This window comes from Haliotis rufescens, unplaced genomic scaffold, assembly GCF_023055435.1.
Source record: "Haliotis rufescens isolate VD_foot unplaced genomic scaffold, xgHalRufe1.0.p SCAF_16, whole genome shotgun sequence".
Taxonomy (NCBI): Eukaryota; Metazoa; Mollusca; class Gastropoda; order Lepetellida; family Haliotidae; genus Haliotis; species Haliotis rufescens.
The window spans coordinates 33,026,250-33,041,832 of record NW_025963846.1 but is presented as its reverse complement, the minus strand read 5'-3'; the positions used below and the strand labels follow the sequence as shown (position 1 = coordinate 33,041,832).

Here is a 15,583-nt window from a genome sequence, read left to right as displayed (position 1 = left end):
CCGCACATGTAACATGAAAAGGACAACAATATCCAGTGTGGAGAAGTCTATACCAGAGAGGCAATAGATGCAGTTATTGCACACGTAATCTGTTGTGAAGGCGTGAATCGGGTATATATGTTTTGTGCGACATAACGGGATCAAACAGCAGAATTCGAAGAAGAACACTCAACACCTGTACATCATACGAATCAATCAATCAATCTTTATTCATGGTACTTATGAGGCCAAAGGCCTATAGTACAATGTGTGGGGCGTGTTACAAATTCATACATTTTCTTAGTTTCATGGCATGATAAATGAACATTGATAGATTTCTAATAGTTTCTGTACAATCACAAGTCATTAATTTACAAAATTTGTTACCGTTTGGGTTGCGGTAGAAATAGTTATTTAGATATTTTGCTCTTAAATCTTCATACACTGGACATACACATAAAAAGTGATATTCATCTTCAGTACAATCAGTTTTACAAATCCTACAAAGTCTGTGTTCTCTTGCAATACCTTCATATCTGCCTGTTTCAATAAATAGATCATGTGAGCCACAACGGAATCGAGAAAGAGCTGTTCTAAACTTATGTAAATTTACACTTAATAGATAAGGTTCTAGTATAACAGTAGTCTTAAATGTAGTGTTGTATTTTGCTTTTCTAGAACTGGACAAAGAACAATGCCATTTTTGAATGTACATATCTTTTAAAGTCTGTGTCAAACGGGAGAACAAATGTTGTGGCATATCTACATGCAATACGAATCAGTGTGTACGAATACTGAAATTGAAACACTGAACAAACATGCAGTCCCTAGCGTGTAGATGCCTACTTATTGATATATTTGAAGCCTCGGTCCCAAATTAAAACAAGAGGTAGCTACTCTGCTATGGGACTACTTCAAGTTTCGAAACATTGTAGGTTTATCTCCTAATTGACTCCACTGCGGGGCTGAAATGGGGGGGGAGCTGTGATTGGTTGTCTCTACGATGGAACCAAACAAGGAGGGCCGTGCTGCTGGCTGCCTCTACACTTCATCGGAACTTGGCGGTACTGTGGTTAGTTTGCTCTACCATTGTACCTGCCCGGGGGGCCTTGTGGTTGAATGTCTCTAGCATGGTATCTGACCGGGGGGCCTTGTGGTTGAATGTCTCTTGCATGGTATCTGCCCGGGGGGCCTTGTGGTTGAATGTATCTTGCATGGTATCTGCCCGGGGGGCCTTGTGGTTGAATGTATCTTGCATGGTATCTGCCCGGGGGGCCTTGTGGTTGAATGTATCTTGCATGGTATCTGCCCGGGGGGCCTTGTGGTTGAATGTATCTTGCATGGTATCTGCCCGGGGGGCCTTGTGGTTGAATGTATCTTGCATGGTATCTGCCCGGGGGGCCTTGTGGTTGAATGTATCTTGCATGGTATCTGCCCGGGGGGCCTTGTGGTTGAATGTATCTTGCATGGTATCTGCCCGGGGGGCCTTGTGGTTGAATGTATCTTGCATGGTATCTGCCCGGGGGGCCTTGTGGTTGAATGTATCTTGCATGGTATCTGCCCGGGGGGCCTTGTGGTTGAATGTATCTTGCATGGTATCTGCCCGGGGGGCCTTGTGGTTGAATGTATCTTGCATGGTATCTGCCCGGGGGGCCTTGTGGTTGAATGTATCTTGCATGGTATCTGCCCGGGGGGCCTTGTGGTTGAATGTATCTTGCATGGTATCTGCCCGGGGGGCCTTGTGGTTGAATGTATCTTGCATGGTATCTGCCCGGGGGGCCTTGTGGTTGAATGTATCTTGCATGGTATCTGCCCGGGGGGCCTTGTGGTTGAATGTATCTTGCATGGTATCTGCCCGGGGGGCCTTGTGGTTGAATGTATCTTGCATGGTATCTGCCCGGGGGGCCTTGTGGTTGAATGTATCTTGCATGGTATCTGCCCGGGGGGCCTTGTGGTTGAATGTCTCTTGCATGGTATCTGCCCGGGGGGCCTTGTGGTTGATTGTTCCTCGCATGAAACAAGCTTGGGGGGCCTGACACACGTCTGGCTTCCTCCGGTATGAGGTTGTCAGAACACTCTGAAATGTACCAAGACAAAGCAGTGTTATCCTATAACTGACAATACATTTAGACATTTCCATGAGGTTGTCAGGACATTCTGAAATGTAACAAGACAAAGCAGTGTTATCCTATAACTGACAATACAATTAGACATTTCCATGAGGTTGTCAGGACATTCTGAAATGTAACAAGACAAAGCAGTGTTATCCTATAACTGACAATACAATTAGACATTTCCATGAGGTTGTCAGGACATTCTGAAATGTAACAAGACAAAGCAGTGCTATTATAGATTTCATTTGCATGCCGTTAATCCAGACTTGATAGCCATGGCACAAGCAGGGACACTTCAATATGTCAAAATGGCCTCTTACCCAGAACTTTGCGAAGTGTTTCTACACAGAGAGCATCAACACTTTCCCTTTGCAGCTTGTATTGTTTGTCAAAGTCTTCATTCAGAGGAACGTTGATGCGACCGATAAGCTCCACCCACGTATTCTTGGTGAAGCCCTTCAATTTAATCCCAACAGACGCCATTCGTTTCAGACCGTAAACGTTTTTCCAGTGCGTTTCCTTAGTCAAAAAACGATTTATATTTGACGGGTGCTCAACATCGTCACATATTCTGTACAAAGATACAAAATGTACATGCAGCCGGAGCGTGATGCCCCCTGCTTCATATTCCTTCACAAGCCAAACATATCGTTCGGCACATTTTTCACATGGACTGTAGTTCTGAAATATTTCCATTGTCACATCATCTTGTATTTCTGGCAGGTTGTATATATAGTCAATAAGGTGATGCTCAGCATGTGTGTGTTTGCTTGTACTTCTAAATACTCGTCTGATCTTAATTCTGTTTACACCAACACAAAGAAGTGCCACACAACAACATGGTCGCAAATTATTTGGTAGTCTTGTTGTCCAATAGAAGTCCAAAAATCCTTTCTTAAAAGTCCGCGAAGCATCCATGGTATTCAGCAGAGTGACGCGCTGTAGGAGAGATAAGTAGGAATTACGTCACGAGTCTTACATGTTTAGGGATAATAAAATTATACTGATCTCACTTTTCCACGTTGTTTTGTGTTTGTTTGTTGTTCAACGCCAACTCAGCAATATTCCAACTGTATGATAGCGGTCTGTAAAAATCGAGCCTGGATCAGACAATCCAGTAATGGACATCATGAGCATCGATCCATACATTTGGGATACCATGACATGCATAAACCAAGTTTACAGTGGGATACACAGGTCGTGGTGTTCCCATTACTCCTGTTGTTTTATGTATAAATTGAAAATTTTAACTTACCATTATTTTAATCAATTAAGATAATAATTAAGATAATACTTACAACAATGACAACCCGCACCCACCCACCCCCCCCACACACACACCCACCTATCCCCCCCCCCCCCCCCCCCACATCCCCACCCCCACACACACACACACCCATACACAGACACACAAACACACACATCCAAACACAAACCCACACACACCCATACACAGACACACAAACAAACACACACACACACACACACACACACACACACACACACACACACACACACACACACACACACACACACACACACACACACACACACACACACACACACACACACACAAACATACTTGTAAGAACTGCCAACTGAGGACCTGAGACAAAACCATGCCAAATGGGGACTTAACTTTCTTAAAGCAATTTCTCCATATTTTTTTTTCATATTTCTAAAAAGGAATAGCTGGGCAATGCATTTATCATACGGGACATAATACTAGCAACTGAGGACCTTGGCGCATCCCAAGACAACACACTGGCAACTGAGGACTCAGAGTACACAATGTCAGCAGTGTTTTGCGGCCTGAATACCATTATTTTATGACATATTAGAGCATACCAGACGACTTCTTGTCGTCATCATTCTCGTTTTCTTATCATATACTACGTGTATGAGACACGTAAATACACGTGTATCTAAATAAAGCAGGGCTCCGACACTGACTCTGTTTCATTGTCTTAATGCCATCTAAACACAGCTCATTTAACGTCTGGCAGGATTTTCACCTTTCTTTTATCTATGACTTGGAAAACACACCTACAACAGAGAATTTGAGGAGTAAACTCTGGTGGTCTCAATGCCATGGAAACACAGCCTACTTAGAGCCAGTCGGGATTTTCCCCGTTCTCGTATCATAAGATCCAGACACAGGGAGTCATGTGGTGATCTATACCTGTCTAGAAGTGTCCAGGTCCAGACACAGGGAGTCACCAGGTGATCTTTACCTGTCTAGAAGTGTCCAGGACCAGACACAGGGAGTCATGTGGTGATCTATACCTGTCTAGAAGTGTCCAGGTCCAGACACAGGGAGTCATGTGGTGATCTATACCTGTCTAGAAGTGTCCAGGTCCAGACACAGGGAGTCATGTGGTGATCTATACCTGTCTAGAAGTGTCCAGGTCCAGACACAGGGAGTCATGTGGTGATCTATACCTGTCTAGAAGTGTCCAGGACCAGACACAGGGAGTCACCAGGTGATCTATACCTGTCTAGAAGTGTCCAGGTCCAGACACAGGGAGTCACCAGGTGATCTATACCTGTCTAGAAGTGTCCAGGACCAGACACAGGGAGTCATGTGGTGATCTATACCTGTCTAGAAGTGTCCAGTACCAGACACAGGGAGTCACCAGGTGATCTATACCTGTCTAGAAGTGTCCAGAACCAGACACAGGGAGTCACCAGGTGATCTATACCTGTCTAGATGTGTCCAGGACCAGACACAGGGAGTCACCAGGTGATCTTTACATGTCTAGATGTGTCCAGGTCCAGACACAGGGAGTCACCAGGTGATCTATACCTGTCTAGAAGTGTCCAGGTCCAGACACAGGGAGTCACCTGGTGATCTATACATGTCTAGATGTGTCCAGGACCAGACACAGGGAGTCACCAGGTGATCTATACCTGTCTAGATGTGTCCAGGTCCAGACACAGGGAGTCATGTCGTGATCTATACCTGTCTAGAAGTGTCAAGGTCCAGACACAGGGAGTCATGTGGTGATCTATATCCGTCATGAAGTGTCCAGGTCCAGACACAGGGAGTCATGTGGTGATCTATACCTGTCTAGAAGTTTCCAGGTCCAGACACAGGGAGTCATGTGGTGATCTATATCACTCTAGAAGTGTCCAGGTCCAGACACAGGGAGTCATGTGGTAATCTATACCTGTAGGGAAGTGTCTAAGTAAGGACAGAAGGAGTCATGTGGTGATCTATACCTGTCTAGAAGTGCCCAGGTCCAGACGCATGGAGTCATGTGGTGATCTTTACCTGTCTAGAAGTGTCCAGGTCAAGACACAGGGAGTCATGTGGTGATCAATACCTGTCTAGAAGTGTCCAGGTCCAGACACAGGGAGTCATGTGGTGATCTATACCTGTCTAGAAGTGTCCAGGTCCAGACACAGGGAGTCATGTGGTGATCTATACCTGTCTAGAAGTGTCCAAGTCTAGACACAGGGAGTCATGTGGTGATCTATACCTCTCTAGAAGTGTCGAGGTCCAGGCACAGGGAGTCATGTGGTAATGAATACCTGTCTAGAAGTGTCCAAGTCAAGACACAGGGAGTCATGTGGTGATCTATACCTGTCTAGAAGTGTCCAGGACCAGACACAGGGAGTCATCAGGTGATCTATATCTGTCTAGAAGTGTCCAGGTTCAGACACAGGGAGTCATGTGGTCATCTATACCTGTCTAGAAGTGTCCAAGTCAGGACACAGGGAGTCATGTGGTGATCTATACCTGTCTAGAAGTGTCGAGGTCCAGACACAGGGAGTCACCAGGTGATCCATACCTATCTAGAAGTGTCCAGGACCAGACACAGGGAGTCACCAGGTGATCTATACCTGTCTAGAAGTGTCCAAGTCCAGACACAGGGAGTCATGTGGTGATCTATACCTGTCTAGAAATGTCCAGGTCCAGGCACAGGGAGTCACCAGGTGATCTATACCTGTCTAGAAGTGTCGAAGTCCAGACACAGGGAGTCATGTGGTGATCTATACCTGTCTAGAAGTGTCCAGGTGCAGGCACAGGGAGTCATGTGGTGATCTATACCTGTCTAGAAGTGTCCAAGTCAAGACACAGGGAGTCATGTGGTGATCTATACCTGTCTAGAAGTGTCCAGGTCCAGACACAGGGAGTCATGTGGTGATCTATACTTGTCTAGAAGTGTGCAGGTCCAGGCACAGGGAGTCATGTGGTGATCTATACCTGTCTAGAAGTGTCCAGGTCCAGACACAGGGAGATAGCAGGTGATCTATACCTGTCTAGAAGTGTCCAGGTCATGACACAGGGAGTCATGTGGTGATCTATACTTGTCTAGAAGTGTGCAGGTCCAGGCACAGGGAGTCATGTGGTGATCTATACCTGTCTAGAAGTGTCCAAGTCCAGACACAGGGAGATAGCAGGTGATCTATACCTGTCTAGAAGTGTCCAGGTCCAGACACAGGGAGTCATGTTGTGATCTATACCTGTCTAGATGTGTCCAGGTCCAGACACAGGGACTCATGTGGTGATCTATACCTGTCTAGAAGTGTCCAGGTCCAGACACAGGGAGTCATGTGGTGATCTATACCTGTCTAGAAGTGTCTTAGTCAAGACACAAGGAGTCATGTGGTGATCTATACCTATCTAGAAGTGTCCAGGTCCAGACACAGGGAGTCATGTGGTGATCTATACCTGTCTAGAAGTGCCCAGGTCCAGACACAGGGAGTCATGTGGTGATCTATATCACTCTAGAAGTGTCCAGGTCCAGACACAGGGAGTCATGTGGTGATCTATACTTGTCTAGAAGTGTCCAAGTCCAGACACAGGGAGTCATGCGGAGAGCTATACCTGTCTACACGTGTCCAGGTCCAGACACAGAGAGTCATGTGGTGATCTATACCTGTCTAGAAGTGTGCAGGTCCAGGCACAGGGAGTCATGTGGTGATCTATACCTGTCTAGAAGTGTCCAAGTCCAGACACAGGGAGTCATGTGGAGAGCTATACCTGTCTACACGTGTCCAGGTCCAGACACAGAGAATCATGTGGTGATCTATATCACTCTAGAAGTGTCCAGGTCCAGACACAGGGAGTCATGTGGTGATCTATATCACTCTAGAAGTGTCCAGGTCCAGACACAGAGAGTCATTTGGTGATCTATACCTGTAGGGAAGTGTCTAAGTAAGGACAGAAGGAGTCATGTGGTGATCTATACCTGTCTAGAAGTGTCCAGGTCCAGACACAGGGAGTCACCTGATGATCTATACCTGTCTAGAAGTGTCAAAGTCCAGACACAGGGAGATAGCAGGTGATCTATACCTGTCTAGAAGTGTCCAGGTCATGACACAGGGAGTCATGTGGTGATCTATACTTGTCTAGAAGTGTGCAGGTCCAGGCACAGGGAGTCATGTGGTGATCTATACCTGTCTAGAAGTGTCCAAGTCCAGACACAGGGAGATAGCAGGTGATCTATACCTGTCTAGAAGTGTCCAGGTCCAGACACAGGGAGTCATGTTGTGATCTATACCTGTCTAGATGTGTCCAGGTCCAGACACAGGGACTCATGTGGTGATCTATACCTGTCTAGAAGTGTCCAGGTCCAGACACAGGGAGTCATGTGGTGATCTATACCTGTCTAGAAGTGTCTTAGTCAAGACACAAGGAGTCATGTGGTGATCTATACCTATCTAGAAGTGTCCAGGTCCAGACACAGGGAGTCATGTGGTGATCTATACCTGTCTAGAAGTGCCCAGGTCCAGACACAGGGAGTCATGTGGTGATCTATATCACTCTAGAAGTGTCCAGGTCCAGACACAGGGAGTCATGTGGTGATCTATACTTGTCTAGAAGTGTCCAAGTCCAGACACAGGGAGTCATGCGGAGAGCTATACCTGTCTACACGTGTCCAGGTCCAGACACAGAGAGTCATGTGGTGATCTATACCTGTCTAGAAGTGTGCAGGTCCAGGCACAGGGAGTCATGTGGTGATCTATACCTGTCTAGAAGTGTCCAAGTCCAGACACAGGGAGTCATGTGGAGAGCTATACCTGTCTACACGTGTCCAGGTCCAGACACAGAGAATCATGTGGTGATCTATATCACTCTAGAAGTGTCCAGGTCCAGACACAGGGAGTCATGTGGTGATCTATATCACTCTAGAAGTGTCCAGGTCCAGACACAGGGAGTCATGTGGTGATCTATACCTGTAGGGAAGTGTCTAAGTAAGGACAGAAAGAGTCATGTGGTGATCTATACCTGTCTAGAAGTGTCCAGGTCCAGACACAGGGAGTCACCTGATGATCTATACCTGTCTAGAAGTGTCAAAGTCCAGACACAGGGAGATAGCAGGTGATCTATACCTGTATAGAAGTGTCCAGGTCCAGACACAGGGAGTCATGTGGTAATCTATACCTGTCTAGAAGTGTCCAGGTCCAGACACAGGGAGTCATGTGGTGATCTATACCTGTCTAGAAGTGTCCAGGTCCAGACACAGGGAGTCATGTGGTGATCTATACCTGTCTAGAAGTGTCCAGGTCCAGACACAGGGAGTCATGTGGTGATCTATACCTGTCTAGAAGTGTCCAGGTCCAGACACAGGGAGTCATGTGGTAATCTATACCTGTCTAGATGTGTCCAGGTCCAGACACAGGGAGTCATGCGGTGATCTATACCTGTCTAGAAGTGTCCAGGTCCAGACACAGGGAGTCATGTGGTGATCTATACCTGTCTAGAAGTGTCCAAGTCCAGACACAGGGAGTCATGCGGTGATCTATACCTGTCTAGAAGTGTCCAGGTCCAGACACAGGGAGTCATGTGGTGATCTATACCTGTCTAGAAGTGTCTTAGTCAAGACACAGGGAGTCATGTGGTGATCTATACCTGTCTAGAAGTGTCCTGGTCCAGACACAGGGAGTCATGTGGTGATCTATACCTGTCTAGAAGTGCCCAGGTCCAGACACAGGGAGTCATGTGGTGATCTATATCACTCCAGAAGTGTCCCGGTCAAGACACGGGGAGTCATGTGGTGATCTATACGTGTCTAGAAGTGTCCAGGTCCAGACACAGGGAGTCATGTGGTGATCTATATCACTCTAGAAGTGTCCAGGTCCAGACACAGGGAGTCATGTGGTGATCTATACCTGTAGGGAAGTGTCTAAGTAAGGACAGAAGGAGTCATGTGGAGATCTATACCTGTCTAGAAGTGTCCAGGACCAGACACAGGGAGTCACCTGATGATCTATACCTGTCTAGAAGTGTCCAGGACCAGACACAGGGAGTCACCGGGTGATCTATACCTGTCTAGAAGTGTCCAAGTCCAGACACAGGGAGTCATGTGGTGATCTATACCTGTCTAGAAGTGTCCAGGTCCAGGCACAGGGAGTCACCAGGTGATCTATACCTGTCTTGAAGTGTCCAAGTCCAGACACAGGGAGTCATGTGGTGATCCATACCTGTCTAGAAGTGTCCAGGTCCAGACACAGGGAGTCATGTGGTGATCTATACCTGTCTAGAAGTGTCCAGGTCCAGACAAAGGGAGTCATGTGGTGATCTTTACCTGTCTAGAAGTGTCCAGGTGCAGGCACAGGGAGTCATGTGGTGATCTATACCTGTCTAGAAGTGTCCCTGTCCAGGCACAGGGAGTCATGTGGTGATCTATACCTGTCTAGAAGTGTCCAAGTCAAGACACAGGGAGTCATGTGGTGATCTATACCTGTCTAGAAGTGTCCAAGTCAAGACACAGGGAGTCATGTGGTGATCTATACCTGTCTAGAAGTGTCCAAGTCCAGACACAGGGAGTCATGCGGTGATCTATACCTGTCTAGAAGTGTCCAGGTCCAGACACAGGGAGTCATGTGGTGATCTATACCTGTCTAGAAGTGTCCAGGTCCAGACACAGGGAGTCATGTGGTGATCTATACCTGTCTAGAAGTGTCCAAGTCAAGACACAGGGAGTCATGTGGTGATCTATACCTGTCTAGAAGTTTCCAAGTCCAGACACAGGGAGTCATGTGGTGATCTATACCTGTCTAGATGTGTCCAGTTCCAGACACAGGGAGTCATGCGGTGATCTATACCTGTCTAGAAGTGTCCAGGTCCAGACACAGGGAGTCATGTGGTGATCTATACCTGTCTAGAAGTGTCTTAGTCAAGACACAAGGAGTCATGTGGTGATCAATACCTGTCTAGAAGTGTCCTGGTCCAGACACAGGGAGTCATGTGGTGATCTATACCTGTCTAGAAGTGCCCAGGTCCAGACACAGGGAGTCATGCGGTGATCTATACCTGTCTAGAAGTGTCCAGGTCCAGACAAAGGGAGTCATGTTGGGATCTATACCTGCCTAGAAGTGCCCAGGTCCAGACACAGGGAGTCATGCGGTGATCTATAACTGTCTAGAAGTGTCCAGGTCCAGACACAGGGAGTCATGTTGTGATCTATACCTGCCTAGAAGTGTCCAAGTCCAGACACAGGGAGTTATGTGGTGAGATATAGCTGTCTACACGTGTCCAGGTCCAGACACAAGGAGTCATGTGGTGATCTATACCTGTCTAGAAGTGTTCAGGTTCAGACACAGGGAGTCAAGTGGTGATCTATACCTTTCTAGAAGTGTCGAGGTCGAGACACAGGGAGTCATGTGGTGATCTATACCTGTCTAGAAGTGTCGAGGTCCAGACACAGGGAGTCACCAGGTGATCCATACCTGTCTAGAAGTGTCCAGGACCAGACACAGGGAGTCACCAGGTGATCTATACCTGTCTAGAAGTGTCCAAGTCCAGACACAGGGAGTCATGTTGTGATCTATACCTGTCTAGAAGTGTCCAGGTCCAGGCACAGGGAGTCACCAGGTGATCTATACCTGTCTTGAAGTGTCCAAGTCCAGACACAGGGAGTCATGTGGTGATCCATACCTGTTTAGAAGTGTCCAGGTCCAGACACAGGGAGTCATGTGGTGATCTATACCTGTGTAGAAGTGTCCATGTTCAGGCACAGGGAGTGATGTGGTGATCTATACCTGTCTAGAAGTGACCAAGTCCAGACACAGGGAGTCATGTGGTGATCTGTACCTGTCTAGAAGTGTCCATGTTCAGGCACAGGGAGTCATGTGGTGATCTATACCTGTCTAGAAGTGTCCAGGTGCAGGCACAGGGAGTCATGTGGTGATCTATACCTGCCTAGAAGTGTCCAAGTCAAGACACAGGGAGTCATGTGGTGATCTATACCTGTGTAGAAGTGTCCAAGTCAAGACACAGGGAGTCATGTAGTGATCTAACCTGTCTAGAAGTGTCCATGTTCAGGCACAGGGAGTGATGTGGTGATCTATACCTGTCTAGAAGTGTCCAAGTCCAGACACAGGGAGTCATGTGGTGATCTATACCTGTGTAGAAGTGTCCAAGTCAAGACACAGGGAGTCATGTGGTGATCTATACCTGTCTAGAAGTGTCCAAGTCCAGACACAGGGAGTCATGTGGTGATCTATATCTGTCTAGAAGTGTCCATGTTCAGGCACAGGGAGTCATGTGGTGATCTATACCTGTCTAGAAGTGTCCCTGTCCAGGCACAGGGAGTCATGTGGTGATCTATACCTGTCTAGAAGTGTCCAAGTCAAGACACAGGGAGTCATGTGGTGATCTATACCTGTTTAGAAGTGTCCAAGTCCAGACACAGGGAGTCTAGTGGTGATCTATACCTGTCTGGAAGTGTCCAGGTCCAGACACGGGGAGTCACGGGGTGATCTATACCCGTCATGACGTTTCCAGGTCCAGGCACAGGGAGTCACCAGGTGATCTATATCTGTGTAGAAGTGTCCAGGTCCAGGCACAGGGAGATAGCAGGTGATCTATACCTGTCTAGAAGTGTCCAAGTCCAGGCACAGGGAGTCAAGTGGTGATCTATACCTGACTTGAAGTGTCTAAGTCAAGACACAAGGAGTCATGTGGTGATCTATACCTGTCTAGAAGTGTCCAGGTCCAGACACAGGGAGTCATCTGGTGATCTATACTTGTCTAGAAGTATCCAAGTCCAGACACAGGGAGTCATGTGGTGAGCTATACCTGTCTACACGTGTCCAGGTCCAGACACAGAGAGTCATGTGGTGATCTATACCTGTCTAGAAGTGTGTAGGTCCAGGCACAGGGAGTCATGTGGTTATCTATACCTGTCTAGAAGTGTCCAAGTCCAGACACAGGGAGATAGCAGGTGATCTATACCTGTCTAGAAGTGTCCACGTTCAGACACAGGGAGTCATGTGGTGATCTATACCTGTCTAGATGTGTCCAGGTCCACACACAGGGAGTCATGCGGTGACCTATACCTGTCTAGAATTGTCAAGGTCCAGACACAGGGAGTCATGTGGTGATCTATACCTGTCTAGAAGTGTCCTGGTCCAGACACAGGGAGTCATGTGGTGATCTATACCTGTCTAGAAGTGCCCAGGTCCAGGCACAGGGAGTCATGCGGTGATCTATACCTGTCTAGAAGTGTCCAGGTCCAGACAAAGGGAGTCATGTGGTGATCTATACCTGCCTAGAAGTGCCCAGGTCCAGACACAGGGAGTCATGCGTTGATCTATACCTGTCTAGAAGTGTCCAGGTCCAGACACAGGGAGTCATGTTGTGATCTATACCTGCCTAGAAGTGTCCAAGTCCAGACACAGGGAGTTATGTGGTGAGCTATAGCTGTCTACACGTGTCCAGGTCCAGACACAAGGAGTCATGTGGTGATCTATACCTGTCTAGAAGTGTTCAGGTTCAGACACAGGGAGTCATGTGGTGAGCTATACCTGTCTAGAAGTGTCCAGGTCCAGACACAGGGAGTCATGTGGTGATCTATACCTGTCTAGAAGTGTTCAGGTTCAGACACAGGGAGTCATGTGGTGATCTATACCTGTCTAGAAGTGTCTTAGTCAAGACACAAGGAGTCATGTGGTGATCTATACCTGTCTAGAAGTGTCCTGGTCCAGACACAGGGAGTCATGTGGTGATCTATACCTGTCTAGAAGTGCCCAGGTCCAGACACAGGGAGTCATGCGGTGATCTATACCTGTCTAGAAGTGTCCAGGTCCAGACACAGGGAGTCATGTGGTGATCTATACCTGTCTAGAAGTGTTCAGGTTCAGACACAGGGAGTCTTTTGGTGAGCTATACCTGTCTAGAAGTGTCCAGGTCCAGACACAGGGAGTCATGTGGTGATCTATACCTGTCTAGAAGTGTTCAGGTTCAGACACAGGGAGTCATGTGGTGAGCTATACCTGTCTAGAAGTGTCCAGGTCCAGATACTGGGAGCCCTGGTGAGGGTGATAGTGAATGTGTCTATTGATGTTCGTGATAGAATTAGAAAATCCTACTTTCAGTCTGTCTTCCTGGAAGTGAAGATTGTAGTAGATAACGAGTCTTGTACTTTGTACTCGCCTCTGTTGTTCGCGCTCGTATTATTTATAAAATACGTCTCAGCATAGGATACAGTATGTTTATAGGAGTGGGTGCATAATAGTCTGTGCGGGGGAATTATGACCGTATATCCTTTAATAAGCGTCCAATCCCAGTTTTTTAATGCGACCTGTTTTTTAGCAACACTTTGTCTTCCTGCTGCCCGAACAGTTTTCTTCAATAATGTTAAGGAGGTGTTGTTTCATCTTCTCATATATTGCAAACACTGTACCGTTATTATTCGTTTACTCTCCTATTTGTACATGTTGTTTTGCAGTCGCGGTAGAAACAGATTGTCAGATTACGTATCCGTGGCCATCCTATACTTCGTGTCACTCCAGGACAACTATTTACCTGGTGGAAATGGAGTAAATGATTTTAGTCATAAACTTGAACGCAACAGGAGGGCAATATTTGAGCTGTGAAGATCTTATGAGAAGCAAATAACATAGATTCGTTCACTTGAGATTTCATATCTGTTGATATTAAAAACAGTTTAGTGAATGTAAATACATGTAAGTATTCTGTTTGATAGTGTCGTCGTTGTGGATTTCGGGAAAAGATAATTCGACTTCTCCGAGTTGTAGTCAGAGTATTACTGATAAACAAAATGGACTAACCCTTCATCTTCAGATGGACATACGTCAGTTAATCTGGACCAACCCTACATCTTCAGATGGAGATACGTCAGTTAATCTGGACATTAATACATCTTCAGATGAACATACGTCAGTTAATCTGGACCAGCCCTACATCTTCAGATGGACATACGTCAGTTAATCTGGACCAGCCCTACATCTTCAGGTGGACATACGTCAGTTAATCTGGATAACCCTACATCTTCAGATGGACATACGTCAGTTAATCTGAACCAACCCTACATCTTCAGATGAACATACGTCAGTTAATCTGGACAACCCTACATCTTCAGATGGACATACGTCATTTAATCTGGACCATCCCTACATCTTCAGATGGACAAACGTAAGTTACTCTGGACCATCCCTACATCTTCAGATTGACAAACGTCAATTAATATGGTCCATCCCTGCATCTTCAGATGGACATACGTCAGTTAATATGGACCACCTTACATCTTCAGATGGACAAACGTCAGTTAATATGGAACATCCCTACATCTTCAGATGGACATACGTCAGTTAATATGGAACATCCCTACATCTTCAGATAGAGATACGTCAGTTAATCTGGCACATCCTTACATCTTCAGATGGACATACATCAGTTCATCTGGACCATCCCTACATCTTCAGATGGAGATACGCCAGTTAATCTTGACCATCCTTACATCTTCAGGTGGACGAACGTAAGTTACTCTGGACCATCCCTACATCTTCAGATGGGCAAACGTAAGTTAATCGGGACCATTCCTACATCTTCAGATGGACAAACGTCAGTTACTCTGGATCACCCCTGCATCTTCAGTGGACAAACGTGTGTTAATCTGGACCATCCTACATCTTCAGATGGATAAACGTAAGTTACTCTGGATTATCCCTACATCTTCAGATGGACAAACGTAAGTTACTCTGGACCATCCCTACATCTTCAGATGGACATACATCAGTTAATCTGGACCATCACTACATCTTCAGATCGACATACGTCAGTTAATCTGGACCAACCCTACATCTTCAGATGGACATAACGTCAGTTGATCTGGACAACCCCACATCTTCAGATGGACATACATTAGTTAATCTGGACCATCCCTACATCTTCAGATGGACATACATCAGTTCATCTGGACTATCCCTACATCTTCAGATGGAGATACGCCAGTTAATCTGGACCATCCATACATCTTCAGATGGACATACGTCAGTTAATCTGGACCAGCCTCTTTTATCTCAAGATGAACAAACGTCAGTTTCATCTATATCGTCAGCAGCATAACATTTTTGTTCCACCGGAAGGCTAAAACCTGTTGCATAGAACGGTTACCACTTGGACCATGTTTTGTTAACATCAATAAGTCGATGATAATATATATACATGTACTAATATTACTTGGTCATCATTATTGACTGGTAAGATGTGTTGGACTGAGCCACATCTTACC

General features: G+C 46.4%; 1 protein-coding gene across 1 annotated transcript; it reads right to left on the bottom strand.

Annotated features, from left to right (window-relative positions):
- Positions 1 to 1,027: 1,027 nt before the first annotated feature.
- On the bottom strand, positions 1,028 to 2,973 carry LOC125380908 (putative surface protein SACOL0050). Its single transcript, XM_048396668.1, has 3 exons — positions 2,414 to 2,973; positions 1,961 to 2,056; positions 1,028 to 1,872 (listed from the first exon to the last, which is right to left on the bottom strand). Exons 1-3 carry the CDS (start codon positions 2,787 to 2,789, stop codon positions 1,028 to 1,030), a joined length of 1,317 nt encoding a protein of 438 aa, XP_048252625.1. The 5' UTR covers positions 2,790 to 2,973.
- Between the last annotated feature and the right edge of the window lie 12,610 nt (positions 2,974 to 15,583).